Source organism: Poeciliopsis prolifica, unplaced genomic scaffold (assembly GCF_027474105.1).
Source record: "Poeciliopsis prolifica strain line A6 unplaced genomic scaffold, Auburn_PproV2 SCAFFOLD001, whole genome shotgun sequence".
Taxonomy (NCBI): Eukaryota; Metazoa; Chordata; class Actinopteri; order Cyprinodontiformes; family Poeciliidae; genus Poeciliopsis; species Poeciliopsis prolifica.
In genome coordinates this window covers 19316085-19330258 of record NW_026562376.1, presented here as the reverse complement: position 1 = coordinate 19330258, position 14174 = coordinate 19316085, and the positions used below count along the sequence as shown (strand labels likewise).

The following is a 14174-nucleotide window of genomic DNA, read 5'->3' as shown; positions in this document are numbered from 1 at the left end:
ACACATCAGGATGCATTCCTTATATCCATTTGTGGGTCTTTAAATATGTCAATCCCTGCGATCTGCCAGATTGCTGCTTGGAATTCTATCGTTTTGGCCAGTTTTTACCAGAAATACTTCAGCTTTAATATTTGTTTATCCATCCATCCATTTTCTGTTCATCCTTACCCCTAATGGGGTCGGGAGGTGCTGGTGCCCATCTAGAGCTACGTTCCGGGCGAGAGGCGGGGTCAACCTGCACAGGTTGCCAGTCTGTCGCAGGGCCTGTTTGTTTATATTGATTTCAATTCAAACAATTTGACGCCTGAGCACTGTTTTCATTTGTCTTGGTATGAAAAGATATGAAAGGACTGCAAAGGTATTAAAAACCCTTAGTTGTACAGAATAACTTTGATTTTATGGGGAATCTATGTGATAGACCAACACAGAGGGCTGTTTTTGTTTTGTTTTATTAAAGCTGAAGGAAAGTTTTAGGTCTACACTTTAACTGGACCATAGCTCTAGACCATGCCACTGCAGCTTTGGCTGTACATTTACAGCTGTTCTCCTGGAGGAAGGTGAGGCTCCACTTCTGTCTCAGGTCTTGTTTGCTAGATTACACTGTATTTAAGTGATCAAGATGAGTTTTTATCTTGATTACAAGATGAAAGGTCATGTATTTGTAAGCACACTATACTAAATGTACTAAAAAAAAATGAAATAATGTCAATATTTTTTTTCTACATCAGTCAAGTTTAAAGGAACAGCACAATAGCTAAGGATTTTTCATTTCCTGATGAAAACAGACGTAGTTTAAATATCTTTTTTGATCCCCAAACAAGAACCACTCAGTGCCAGTATTGAAATCAGCACCAAGATAATCTAACCATGAACAAACATTTTCCAAAAAATGTCAAAATTGTGCCTTGATACAGGTAATTGAATGGCTCTGAATCAAATTATGATGATGCATCCCTTCTGTTAATGGGAGGGAGAACACAGAGTACCGGCTTCATGTGGGGAGGACAGAACTGACTGAATCTAGACGCTGCGGAAACAGTGTAATTCCAAATTAAAACCACCAGATTGCAAGGAGGATTTTTTTTTCTAACATTTTGACGTAGAATAAAATCACCATGAAGGGTAAAATTAAGTTGATAAATGTGAAATTGCAAATGAGTTAAAAACAAAATGCTTGCTGCTTCATCTGCCTTCAGGATTTACAACTGTTTTCATTTTGTCAGTTTCATCATGGAAACGTTTTGGGTTTTTTTCACAAGCTAACCAAAATATCCGTGTCAGAACATAAAGTACATCATGAGGTTCACTGTGTCTCCACTTGTGTGTTACCATGTATGGCCTTCTGCTTCGAGAAAAAAAACCATCTGCTTCCGCACGTTCAAACCTAATTGGTTCAAAAGACTGCATTCGCACAAAAAAAAAAAAAAAAAAAAAAGAAAAACATACACGCATACCTGAAGTGCAGGCAAACACTATTTTCTCAAACATGCTATTTGTGCTGAACGTACTGCGCCCCACGGTCCTGTCCTCCACTGGTTGTCTGCAGACGGGACGTTCCAGCTGCTGTGTCCCGGATGACGTCCTGGATCCTGAGGATATCCATATGGTTGTTCGTAAATGTGCTGACGGTTGTAGGCGGAGGGGCAGGGAGCAGCCGTGCACTCTTGCTCGGCTGCGGGCCTTTCGTCGGGATCGCAGAAAGACTGGTCCACTGGCTGGTGGTAGTTGGAGCAGACCACGTGTCTGGTGGTCCGTCCGACGCCGCATGTCACCGAACACTGGGAAAGTCAGGAGGAAATGTTTTCAAGCACAAAAGAGAGAAAATAAATTGTCAGTTTTTTCCAATGTGAAAATGTGACACTTCATAGAGTTTTGCACAAGTTATAAAAATGCAAAAATACAATCATTTAAGGGAAATGACTACATGTATCTAATATCACAACATTCAGCAAATATCTGCAATGAAATATTTACATATACTGTTGGTTGTTGCTGGTGGTGTGTTTGGTGCCGTTTCAGGTTACGACTTGAGTCTGTAAAACCACCAGATTTCTTGTTTGTACATTTCATCAAATTAACTGCATTTTAAGGTTAATTTACTAATATTGATTGAATCAAGGTAAAAAAAAAAAAAAAACTTGTAAATTATAGCTGTTAAATTTTATTACAATTTTACTGTGACTGTCGTGTTTAATATAAGGACTTTATTTTCCTGGAATCAATTGGTGCCGGCCGGACAGGGGTTTTAAAGATCAGTGATCAGCCAGAAAACTGCAATCGGTGCATCTTTACTTTACTTTATTAAATCAACCACTATCTTGTGCAATTGAATGATGTAATCAAAGTATTAACCTTAATGGCTACTGAAGAAGTACTAGAACATGTCTGGAATATGTTTACATATTCGACAGAACATTGATGAATTAAAAAAATATATAAATTGGAAATGTTCTTTATTTCTTATTTCCTTTCTATTTCTCCTTTTTAGGTTGTGGCTGTTATATATGTCTCCCTATCACTTACGTATCTCCTTACAAAGCTCAGTTTCATGCAGCCACAGGAAGCATTTCCTGGTTAAAAGTTTTTATTCAGTGATGACCAGATTTTTGCTGCGTGTCAAGAGTAGAAGCACTTTATTTTGTACTCCTGTTCCATCGTCAAGTGTATCAGGAGTAGATTTACTTTGTCTCCAACTCGCAGTAGAGCAAAGGAGAGTTATAGATGGACTTTTAAAAGTTTGCATTTACTGCAAACGAGCAAGCAGTGTTCGATGTGTCCATTGGTGCACTACAGTTTTCTCTGAAAATGAGGGAACACATAAATGCCAATACAGGCGAACTTGTTCTGCAAGAACACCCTCCAAATTATCCAAAGTGGAAGGTGGTGCAGAGCTACAAAAGTTCAGAGGTGTTGTACAACCAGGTGTCATGACCAGATGCTGCGTCAGCCACACACACTCGCTCAATGCTTCGACATTAAACCCAGTTTGAGAGAGTAGCAAAGTACCCAGATAGGGACAGAAACATGTCATGATTTGATCTTGCGTTATTTAGATAGGGTAATAAAACTGATGACATTTTTTGAGGGTTGTGGGTGGTCTCTTTGTGCAGCACCCACTATTATGGGGCAAATAATGGTAGGGGAAACACTGCATTTCTAGTCTACAAAGCAAAATGTTCTTGTTTTTATTTTTTTCAGTTTTGACCAGATGTTGCCTCCCCTAAGGTACTTGATGAACCACAGAGAAATCTCACAACATTTTGACATTCAGTTTGTGTTCAGTTTGAATCCCTGGCTATTGACACCTACATGGACTCCTTGCCCCGAATTATTTGAACTTCTTTGTCTAATTAGATTTTTCTAGGAGATTTTCCAGGTCCAGATTTTGGCCCAAAGTTAACAGAGTGTTGCTTGTAATTGTTTCCACGAACTGCTTAACAATGCTACGCCTCAAGATCTGAACACTTGTAAAGCTTCCACTGAGAAAATGAAGGAGAAATCAATTTAATGTGCCAAATTAAATTTAACAGACTTATTTTTCCATCAAAGAAGTTCATTTGGTTTTAAAGGGTTATTAAACAGACTTTTTTTCCCTCATATGATCATAGAGTTTAAAATTGAACAATGATGTTAAATAACTACGAGCTTCACCGCAATACTGCTTTTAAATGGAAAAATAAACCAAGGAGTAATTGTGCAAGACTGCGACGTTGCCTTTGATGTTTTACTTACAGCAGACCATTCTCCAGCTTGCCACTGACCACAGGGGCTGAAACAGGTGGAGAACTCTGGGGGGCGCGGCAGGTGAGCGCAGTACGATTCGTCAGCCACTCCGCCCTGAGCGTCTCTGCAGCTGACGTAACGCGCACGCTTCCCCTTGCCACACGACACAGAGCACTACGCAAAAATAGATAAAAAAAAGACAGTCACTAATTAGAAAATGCACAACTTTTAAGCTTCTGAGAATTAGGAAAAACCTAAAACGCTTAATTAAAAATTTTGTGTTTTCAACTCTAATAGAAAAGAAAACTGTTTTTTTTTTTTTTTTTGTCACAGTAATTTGTAAAGAAAGAATTTAACTGTATGAGAAGCAGACTCAGATAACTGGTTATGTTAAACGCCACACAAACAAAAGTCAAAAAGCTTTTTTTTTTTTTCATACATTTGCAAAAGTATTTATACAACAAACTCATTGTATTTATTGTGGCTTTATTTGATAAACCAACAAATACATGTATCTGTGTAACTCAGCCCTCTTGAGTTAACATACAACACAACGATCTTTTACAAGTCTCTAACAGTATACATGTCTGTCATCTTTGTATATTTTATTGTAAACTATTATCTACAAACTAGTTTGTGGTTAATTAGATTAGATGCATAATGTCTGCAAACATCAACTTTAACCAACAATTTTACATTGGATTGGAGTCTGGCATCAAATTACTAAAATAATAATTAGAATTACATTGTCATGATCATGAAAATTAACAAATCTAAATCCTTCAGATAAAATGTTTATTGTGAATCGATGTATTATACAATATTGTAAACTCCAGAGAAGCACCGAGAGCATTTTTGCAGCTGAGGAAAACCTCAAGTCTGACTGATGAACATGTGATACAACCTACAATGATTCGTTAAGGAGCAAGAAAGAGTTTCTCCTTTGGTGCATGTGTGTGTGTGTGTGCGTGTGTGTGTGTGTGTGCGTGTGTGTGTGTGTGTGTGTGTGTGTGTGTGTGTGTGTGGTGTGTGCGTGTGTGTGTGGTGTGTGTGTGTGTGTGTGTGTGTGTGTGCGTGTGTGTGCGGGTGTGTGTGTGTGTCTGAAGGTGTCTGGTAGAGGCCTGCTTGGCATATGAGCTCACATCAACTTTCAGACTGACGGAGACGGTTCAACTGCAGAAACTGTACAGTCATGTTGAAATGAGATCTGCTTTTCATTTATGTAACAATGCAAACTATTAGGGAGATGGAGGGGCCTCCAAGCCCATGTGTGTGTCTGCATTTTTTATTTGTGTGAGAAAGAAAGTGAAGCTACAAAAATACCAAACCGTAAAAAAGATAATAGCCGCATAGAAGAAGTTGCACGCGGGAAAAATGGAAAACATGTCAAGTCATTTGGATAAGACCCTCAAACTTAAAACCAGACATAGCAGACCAGAGGCAAGCAGTTACTTGTGTATGGTTTGCTTCTACCAAATACACAGGATACTTGGGTCAGATATTATTGCCGTTCCCTTTACCTACACATGTAAAATAACAAGCATAAACTGGTGATTGACTTCTATTGTGCTCGACAAGCACCACGGATAAAACATCTAACCCATCAGTTCTTACAGAAGTCCAGGAGCCGAATCTCCACTGAGTCACAAGCTGAACAGTGTTGTCAGGACGAGGTGTCATTTGAGATGCAGAGGTCCGTGGACATGTGGGCATCTCACAGTCCTACAAAAATAGAAATCACCACAGTTTACAAGAGGATTAGAATAAGAAACTAAAATATTGTCTGGAAGTATCTCAAAAATAAATAACAAAAATTGTTAAAAATCCAGATTATTCTTGCTAGAATTTACACCAAACAAACTAAAAAGATTCCTTGGTAAAAATGCTCTAACTGGTACCAGAGCAAAAAAGCAATAGGAATGTAAATTTGTTATGTATAAGTAAGAAAAGATAAAAAAGTAAGAAAAGACAAAAAAGTATAGATATCTTTACACAACAAAAGAGACCCAATGTACATTGAAAAAAGTGTATATTTACACATGTAACAAAATAGTTGGTATATTTACCGTAGAATGTATTGTTTTGCAAAACAAACTGCATTTTGTCACCAAAATACATACAAATGAAGTCTACACTCTTTAGTGTGTAAGCAGTTTGCTTAATAGTTTGTTTCTTAAAATGTCGTTATAGCCCTACTTGACTGTCTCTGGGCCTCGCTGCAGCGTTGCACTCTCTGTCATCTACCGAGTCTCCGTAGTCCCCTGAGACGCATCTCACAGCCCTCATCTGGTACCCATGTCCGCAGGTCACTGCACACTGAAACACAAAACCACACACATGCTCAGATGCAAATTTAAAAAGAAAAGGGAAAAAAAATAAGATAGTTGAAGCCCTCTCTTTTGTGAGGTCAGTCAACGTCCGTCAAGCGAAAAGATGATTAAGACTTTGACATGCACTTATATACAGAAACGTAAGTTCACCCACAGAGTCAACCTGACCCTTCACCTAATTGCCCCTTCACTTACACAGCCATCCGACTATGATTAGAAACACCATGTTTATTTGACCAGCAATTTATAATCACACAAGCAAAGAAGGGAAGATATCCTGCAGCCTTGCAAATATCTTATTTCATATAAACATGTGGGGAGGAATCAACCTTGCATGTATAAGCTATACAATGGCATCCATTCATAGATGTTTGAGTTGTTCGCTGAATTCGCTCCAATACCTGAATCCAAAGTTTGAATCGTCAGTAAGAAAGGAATTGCATGTGTGAAAAAATAAAAGTCCAGCAAGAAAATGAGAGAAAATTGAAAGAATCTCAGAGAAAATGAAAGATGGATTTACAAAGAGCTTCTTAATTATCAGCCGAAATATACACAAAAACAACAGCAGTCTAAAATAAAAACCACTGGATCATCAGATGGACTATGAAGACTGAATAAAAGATATATCGACATATTTTCCTGAAACTCTGAAGTAACTTTCCGGTATTTAGAATTTAAAGGTTATTATCCTGGAAACCTCTCAGACATTCTGCAATTACTCTGGAAACTGTCGTAACCTGACCTGCTACAGTAACTTGGGGAAATGTGATAATTCAAAAATCTTCCAAAAACATCTCTGATAACGTTTGATTAAGTTCAAATGAAGTTCGAGGACTGTCACAAAAGTGACCCAAAAGGTCACTTTTATAACTAAGAGTAAAGTACTAAGCATTAAGTTCCAGTAAAAAGCCTGGTAAGTTTCAGAAAGTGAATTAAAGTTCAGTATAAGTATGCGGGGTGTTTTATAAAGAACTTGGTAGACAGACCCAGTAAGTTCACGGGACACAAACAGAAAGTTACAGAGGAATACCTGGTAAGTTATGGAGAGTAAAATTACCTGATATCTAAAACTGCTGCGCTTTAGATATCAGGTAGTAAATATCTAAAGGTTAGAAAGTAACCTCTAAATTTCTGCAGAATAAATATTAATGTCAAGGGAAGTTCCAGGAAAGTAACTAGTGAGATCATACAAATGTCAGATTACCATTTACTATTTCTGGGGAAGTAACCAGTAAAATGCAGGAACTGAAAGGTTTACCTTATGCAATGCAACAAAATAATTTCTCCCAAACACAATTTATCAAGCTATGCTTGCTCAGCACTAACTTATAAGTGTTTATGTGTTTCTTGTACTTTTCATTTCTAACCTCCATATTTTGAGACATTTTTTTAATGTAGTTATTTTAACTAATCTAGCTTGCATATTAACTATTGTTCAAGAATAATTTACAGTATATCTGTGAGAGAGCGTATTGAACTCACCGCTCCCCAGACGCCGACCTGCCACGTTGCACACTCGGGGAGTTTGCAGCTCCCCACAGTGGAAGGTTTACTGGATGGGTCACAGAAATGTTCGCTCAGCGTTTCCTCGCCAGCTCCCGTAGTGCAGGACACTTGGCGGTGTCTCATTCCTTTCCCACAAGTCACCAGACACTGGTTGTGTTTGGGCATTTGGGAAAAGAGAGGATGAAACTGTCATTTCTATCTGGTGTATAGAGATAATATCAAACATTCCACTCCCGAAACAGCACAATTTACAAATATCGTTTTATGTTTGACAGCCATGCTTATTTCACTGAATGTGGAATTAAAAAAACAAAAACAAAACCTGGGTTAGATTTGTTGCATTCGCTTACCAAACTTGAATTTGCAAAAGTTGCAGTTTTTAATCAGCATTTCACAAGGTTTAAAAGAGGCTTACTTGAATGCAAATGGAGAACTATTTACAAATTATTCATGCTTTTGGTGTGTGCTTGTGAGAGCCCACCTCGCTCCACTCACTGACTGTCCACTTTGGACACGGCTGTTCGCTGCAGGACTCGGTCACCACCCTCTCGTAGTCGCTGCACTCTCTGTCCACCAACCGCCGGCCCAGGTTGTTCAGACAGTAAGACTCTCTGCTACGAATCCCACGTCCACACGTCTTAGAGCACTGCACAGCAAAACATTTCAGTGCAGTTTTGGCAATAAGGGTCAAGCTTGCAACAGTTATTTTCTGCAGACATTACCTGCGACCATGCGCTGTACTGCCAGCTCTTAAGCAGACAATCCCCGTGGCAGGTCTCCCTCGTCTGAGGTTTGGCGATGTCGCTGCAGACGCTAGCCTCCATCCTCTCGCTCCGACTCTTCATCTGGCTATACTTCATACACTGAACATCCAGGCTGCGGTAGCCGGGGCCGCATTTCGCCGAACACTCACTCTTTCCAGCGACGTGCCATCTGTAGAGTAAAAGATGTTTGCGTAAACATTTGGGAATGCTGGGGGTTTGTCGAAGGGGTGCATATTTGTATTGTGGTTGTTTTGGTTCCTGAATTCCCACCTGACTTCGCAGTCAGTGTTGCAGGGCTCAGTAAAAGCAACGGGGCGAGGTAAATGTTCACAGCGTTGATCGGATACTTCAAGGTGATCGCTGTCCCTAATGCACACTGCCTTCCGTCGTCTCTCACCTGAACACAGGACGAAAATGAAGGTTGGCATTAGATAGCTCCTTGTAACTATATTTATGTTTTGCCCGAGAACCCGCATAAATGTCCTTACATTTTTCCACTTTGCACTTTGATCAAAATGGCAGACTCTATGGTTACACAGTGCATGGCAGTTTCACACTTACAAAGACCCAGCAGTCAATGTAAACAAGCAAACGGCAACAGAGAAAGAGAGCAATAATCAGAGAAGCGTGTGAACTGGCAGAGAAATAAAAACCAATCCCAAGGAATCAAGAGACTGGTGACATCTGATGTAGGAAACCAGGATTTTCTGGCATTCATGCAAATGATAAATTTGCATGAATGACCACGCCGTCCCCACACCACTAAGAGCGGCCTGCACAGCACAGCTGAGGTCTTACCTTGACAAAGGCGGCTGCATTCAAGCCAGGAGCCCGAGGGATCCCACACAAACTGCTCCCTTTGCTCCTCGATGGGTATGTTGAAGGAGTAACGCACATCTGGGTTGTAAAGGTTTCCCACGCACAAGACCTGCCGAAACAAAACTCTATTACAACTGCAACAAAGCAAACCTTCTGCAGAGGTTTATGTTCAAAATAAGGCTCTATCAACACTGACTTGGTAAATAAAACAAAAATGCAAATGTTTTGTGTACCTGTAAAATTAGCTCTTCCTCGATGCGGTCCGTGCAGTTGATGCGCTCAACTATTGCATCCGAGCCGCTGTACTCGATGACCGTTCCCTTGAAGGTGATTTCCCTTTTGAACATTGCCACCACAAAGTTCCCATTCAGGAGGAAGTTAGACTGTCCATCAGATAAAGCTGAAAAAAAATGAAGCAGAAGAACGAGGAAAGGTTATTTGTGCACAAAGAAAAGAATTAAATCAAATTAAAATATTGCTGTGAAAAGTACTCATACAAATATGACTTTTTTTCAAAATTTGCTACATAAACAAACTTTTATGCATTTTATTTCAATTTAATGAAATACACACCCAAAAAAGTACAACATTTTGAATTGTGAGGGGTGTTGTAAATTGCTTTCAAATGATTAACATAACATGAACATAAAATAAAAATTAAATGAAGAAATGCCCCCCAGAGTCAATACTTTGTAAACCCACCAAATACTGGCACTGCAATGTAAACAAAGTCTTTCGACTAACTGCAAATTCAAATGAGTACATAAATGTTCATTTGTATCAATACAAATGTATTCATTTATGGTCAAATCCTCTACAGTGAAATATATATTTTCCAAGAAACCTGGAGTTGATTCCAATCCAGTGGTATTCACCAAACTGAATTAATTATTTATTCCTGCAGATAAAACTTTGTTTATCCTCTAATTTGATATTGGTGCATTCCGGCAAACCAATTTTAACTGACAATGATCTCAACTTGTCACGGCTAACGTACCGCACGAATGTGGCTGAAAAACACAGAGTCGCATACATGGACTACATGCTACATAGGACATAAACAGATGCAATCTTTCTTTATGCCTGACAGACACCAGATGTGAAACACTGTTTTCCAAAGAACACAACTAATTTGGCCTCGATGCTTTCAAGTGTATAAAGGTTTAAGAATAGCATAAAATAAGAAATGTTTTATTTAGACTAACCCAGGAAAGAAAAAGAGACAGAACAGTTAAACACATGAGCAAGAATGATTGAGGCCAAATTAGGAAAAAGCTTTGTTTTTATGCATAACTAAAACATTTCTCTTAGTGCTGATCATTTACAACACTACAAACTTTGTAGATGCTGCTTTTGCATCATGTCTTGCTTGTTTAGTTGAGAAACTTTTCAATCAGGAATACAGATTTATTCTGAACTTTTATAGATTTATAAAAAGATATTTGGATTCTGGGTTTGAATTCTTCAACATGTGTGTTTTTTTTCCTGTCTTATCCAATAGGAGAGACAATAAAATTGAAAATAGTTTAAAAAAATATTGTGGTTATTATATGAATAAATACACCTTTCAAGATCTTTTGCCAAATTTTTGTTTTACCTTTCTTTCCATCAATCTCTTGCTTAAAAACAAACATACACAGACGGACAAAGATCAACATATCCTTACGTCCGTATATCAGCTTTCACACAGCCTGTGTTGCACATGTTTCCAATTAGCACTTATTAAAGCCTCATTTATCGTTCACATGGCTAACTCTTCATTCCTAACAAAACCTCAACCAACCCAGATGGATGAACACCCTTCTTGAGATCCCATGTTGTCAAAGCTCAATTAAAATTGTAGATTCGTTTGAAGTGTTTGGACACCAGTTTGGCCTCTTTTCCATTTCCTTTTATTACAAATAACAACCTTTCCAGATCAGGGTCAAAAAGTGATAAATGGTTTTAAAATGAGGTTCTAAAAAGAATAATAGCATTGACCATTGTGAGTCCCCTACATATCTCTGCTTAGACAGGTAACCATTTTTCACATAACTTGTTAAAATTGACACTTACTGCCACATACATAACTGTCATTATGTCAGTATATGAGACAAGTGAGGAAAAATTGATATATGCTCCACTCTTGTTCTAAGAACATTTCCTTAAATCAATTGTTTTCTTAAATCATGAACTTTGACCTTAACAAATCCAAGTGAGCTCTGCAGTGCTTTAGTGTCGAATAGGTTTTTACTGACACCAAGTCACTGATGCGCTTTTGGAGTGATTTTGGGTCGGCCGACAACTTCTTGTCACTATTACAGGATTTCTCTGTTTATGACCAATTCACCAGATCACCTCTTTGTGATTCCTTTAAAGACTGATTCATATCAGGAACTTTTCAACATTTCTGTTTCGTTTTTATTTCATTTATTTTTTTTAGATCAGGGCATGATGAGGTGTTTCTTGACATCTTTTCATCTATTTCGTTGTATCAGTCTCGTTCTATTTGAGTGATTTTCTTGATTTTCCAGGTTTGGCTGTAATCAAATATGAATTTGACACAGAAAAATTAACCAAATGTGGTCAGTCAAAGTAAATTATGTTTTAACAAGACGTTGGGGATAAACGTTCTAATGGGACCAGGTTAGCTTGGATAGTTGCTTCCATTAATAAATGAAATCGCCATCTGAAAGCTATATTTTGAATTTTTTGTTGTTGTCTATTAAAATGTTTAATTCCATGGACATTCAGAAAGCCCACTCACCGAGGTAGTTGTCATCTTCTGGTTTTCCAGAGTAGCTAACCTGTTTGATGTCAATGTTGGTGGCTCCGGCTGGAATCCGTACGACTGTGTTATAGCCTGAGCAAAAAACAACAACAAAATGCATAGAGAAAAATGTCAGACATGGAAAGCTGCACATGTTGCAAGAAGTCTCGAAAGGGAATAAAGTAGAAAGATTCAGACTTGACTTTTGTAATAGCTTCATTGTGCTATAATAAACTCCATTCAGGGAAGCCCAGGTCTCTCGACTGGGGATTTAAATGTCACACTTGGAGAGATATGAAAACTGTCATCTAAAATAATCTGCATGAGAACTTGTTTTTAGTTCCAGAGGGCTGTTCACAGAATGATCTGTAATTACTCCCTGGCCTTTCTATTTTGGCCTGTAATTACGGCACCTTTTTTTGTTGCATGGTGATAGCCTGACACAGAAAATAAGGGAGTGTGTGCGTGTGTATGAGTGTGTAAGAGAAATAAAGACAAAGAGAGCAATTCATTGAAAGCCAAGTAGTAACAACTAAAATGTACATATGAAGACCATAATATAGAAAGACACTTGCATTTCATTATCAATATGAAGTACTGCAACTCTTATGTACAACTTCTGGAAACTTCACCCACTGCGAGTGTCTGTGTGATGCATTAGTAGTCAGAAGGTAGAAATTGAAAAAAAAAAACAACTGTAGACTTTCTGCTTGGAAAGCCTGAGAAACTAAAACCACACACCGTTACGATTCGAAAGGTCAACTTTACACTTCAGTATGGGCCGCTCCACCCACCAGCAGTAGTAAAATTGAAGTGGAAACATGTTTATTTTACAAGACACACTTGTAAAATTAATGCTGCAAGAAGCACCTGCAACAAATTATGTTTGTGTTTGCTTATGGAAAGTAAAAACGCAGAATAATGTCTGCTCGGGCATCGGCAGCACGGTTAAAGTCTGACTCTTCCGACATTGCATGTTAATTAGAATTCTTCTGAGGTAAATAAAATGCAGCATAACTCCACAGAATAAAGAACGTGTTTCAATCAATAATGCACCAGACGTTTAGTTTATGTGGAAGTGAGACCTTTTGTTTGTACACAAGTGTTTTTGTTCTAATGTAATTTCCCATCACCTGAGTCCATTATGCCATTAGTGATGAGTATTCCATAAACTCCATGTTACAACAAGAGTAATTCACCCTGTCATATCATATATATGAAACTTAAGTTCTAATTCAGAAAGTTTTATACTTAAAAATGGCGATTTAGAAACTTATTTTCTTTTCATTACATTTTTGGTGCTATTTTTTATTTTAGTCTTTAAAAAGTTGACTTTTTGCTAAGCATTTAGTAACACTCATGAATTGGCAGTGGCTTGAATTAAATTTTCATTTCATTGAAGAGATTTAATTGAATTTCTATCATTGCAATTTGAGCTAAATAAGCTAGGGAAGTAAATCAGCATAAAGTGATTTTAAGTCAAAGTTTAAGCTCGCACCTTGAGCCACTCGGGGGCAGCAGTCAGTTTACTTATCTACCTCTCATCAGATTTCATAATGTTCCCTGAAAATTTAATTATGATTTACCTGTGTCACAATAATTTGTGTCAGTGCAAAAAATAAAAAATAATTTTATATATACCATTATAAGGACACCTATTTTTTTTCACAAATAAAAATCACACATTATTGCATTCTCCTTGTTTTGTTCTTATGGCTATAATAACTCATATTCACTCTAAAAATAGCATAGAAGATGTTGAAAGTTTAAGGCTGGTTGACCTTAACTGATCTCAACAAATATCAGCTTAGTAGCTTTGAGACGGTTATTGCAAAGAATAATCTACCTTTATGATATTCTGCTCTTCATGGTGTTTCACACATCATAGTTGTAGTGTTATTGTCTTCGTAAGAGTCCACTGAGACAGAGTAAAAGTCTAGATTATAGAACGTCACAATCTGAAAGCTTGAGGTTTACACTTCTCAATTTCTTAATTAGAAATGTTTTTCGGCAGTAAAATTTGCCATTTTGTTGACAAAGAAAAAATCTCTAAACCTTTTTTCAGTCATTTGATTTGCAGCAACAGGTGAGGGAGGGGACGCTCTGGGCTATTCTATGCTCTATAGAGCTGGAGAAAAGACTCTAATAAAATAAAGTTTCTTTATAAATCTTTGGTACCAAATTAACACATTTATTTTTGTCCAATTTTTTCAAGTGTCACAACTAAAAGTCCAAACTTCACTGTTGGGGCATCATGAGACTGTTGGGTGATCTCGGTGTTCC

At 37.9% G+C, this 14174-nt stretch overlaps 1 protein-coding gene across 1 annotated transcript in view; it reads right to left on the bottom strand.

Annotated features, from left to right (window-relative positions):
• The window catches only part of LOC129354936 (A disintegrin and metalloproteinase with thrombospondin motifs 20), an 85543-nt gene that overhangs the window by 25909 nt on the left and 45460 nt on the right, over window positions 1-14174 (bottom strand). The window contains exons 16-26 of the mRNA XM_055024531.1: window positions 11889-11984; window positions 9376-9542; window positions 9122-9251; window positions 8594-8720; window positions 8282-8492; window positions 8041-8205; window positions 7536-7706; window positions 5920-6039; window positions 5338-5445; window positions 3733-3897; window positions 1509-1778 (exon numbers count right to left, since the gene is read on the bottom strand). Coding sequence (XP_054880506.1) covers window positions 1509-1778; window positions 3733-3897; window positions 5338-5445; window positions 5920-6039; window positions 7536-7706; window positions 8041-8205; window positions 8282-8492; window positions 8594-8720; window positions 9122-9251; window positions 9376-9542; window positions 11889-11984 — 1730 coding nt within the window. The remainder of the gene's footprint in view (window positions 1-1508; window positions 1779-3732; window positions 3898-5337; window positions 5446-5919; window positions 6040-7535; window positions 7707-8040; window positions 8206-8281; window positions 8493-8593; window positions 8721-9121; window positions 9252-9375; window positions 9543-11888; window positions 11985-14174) is intronic.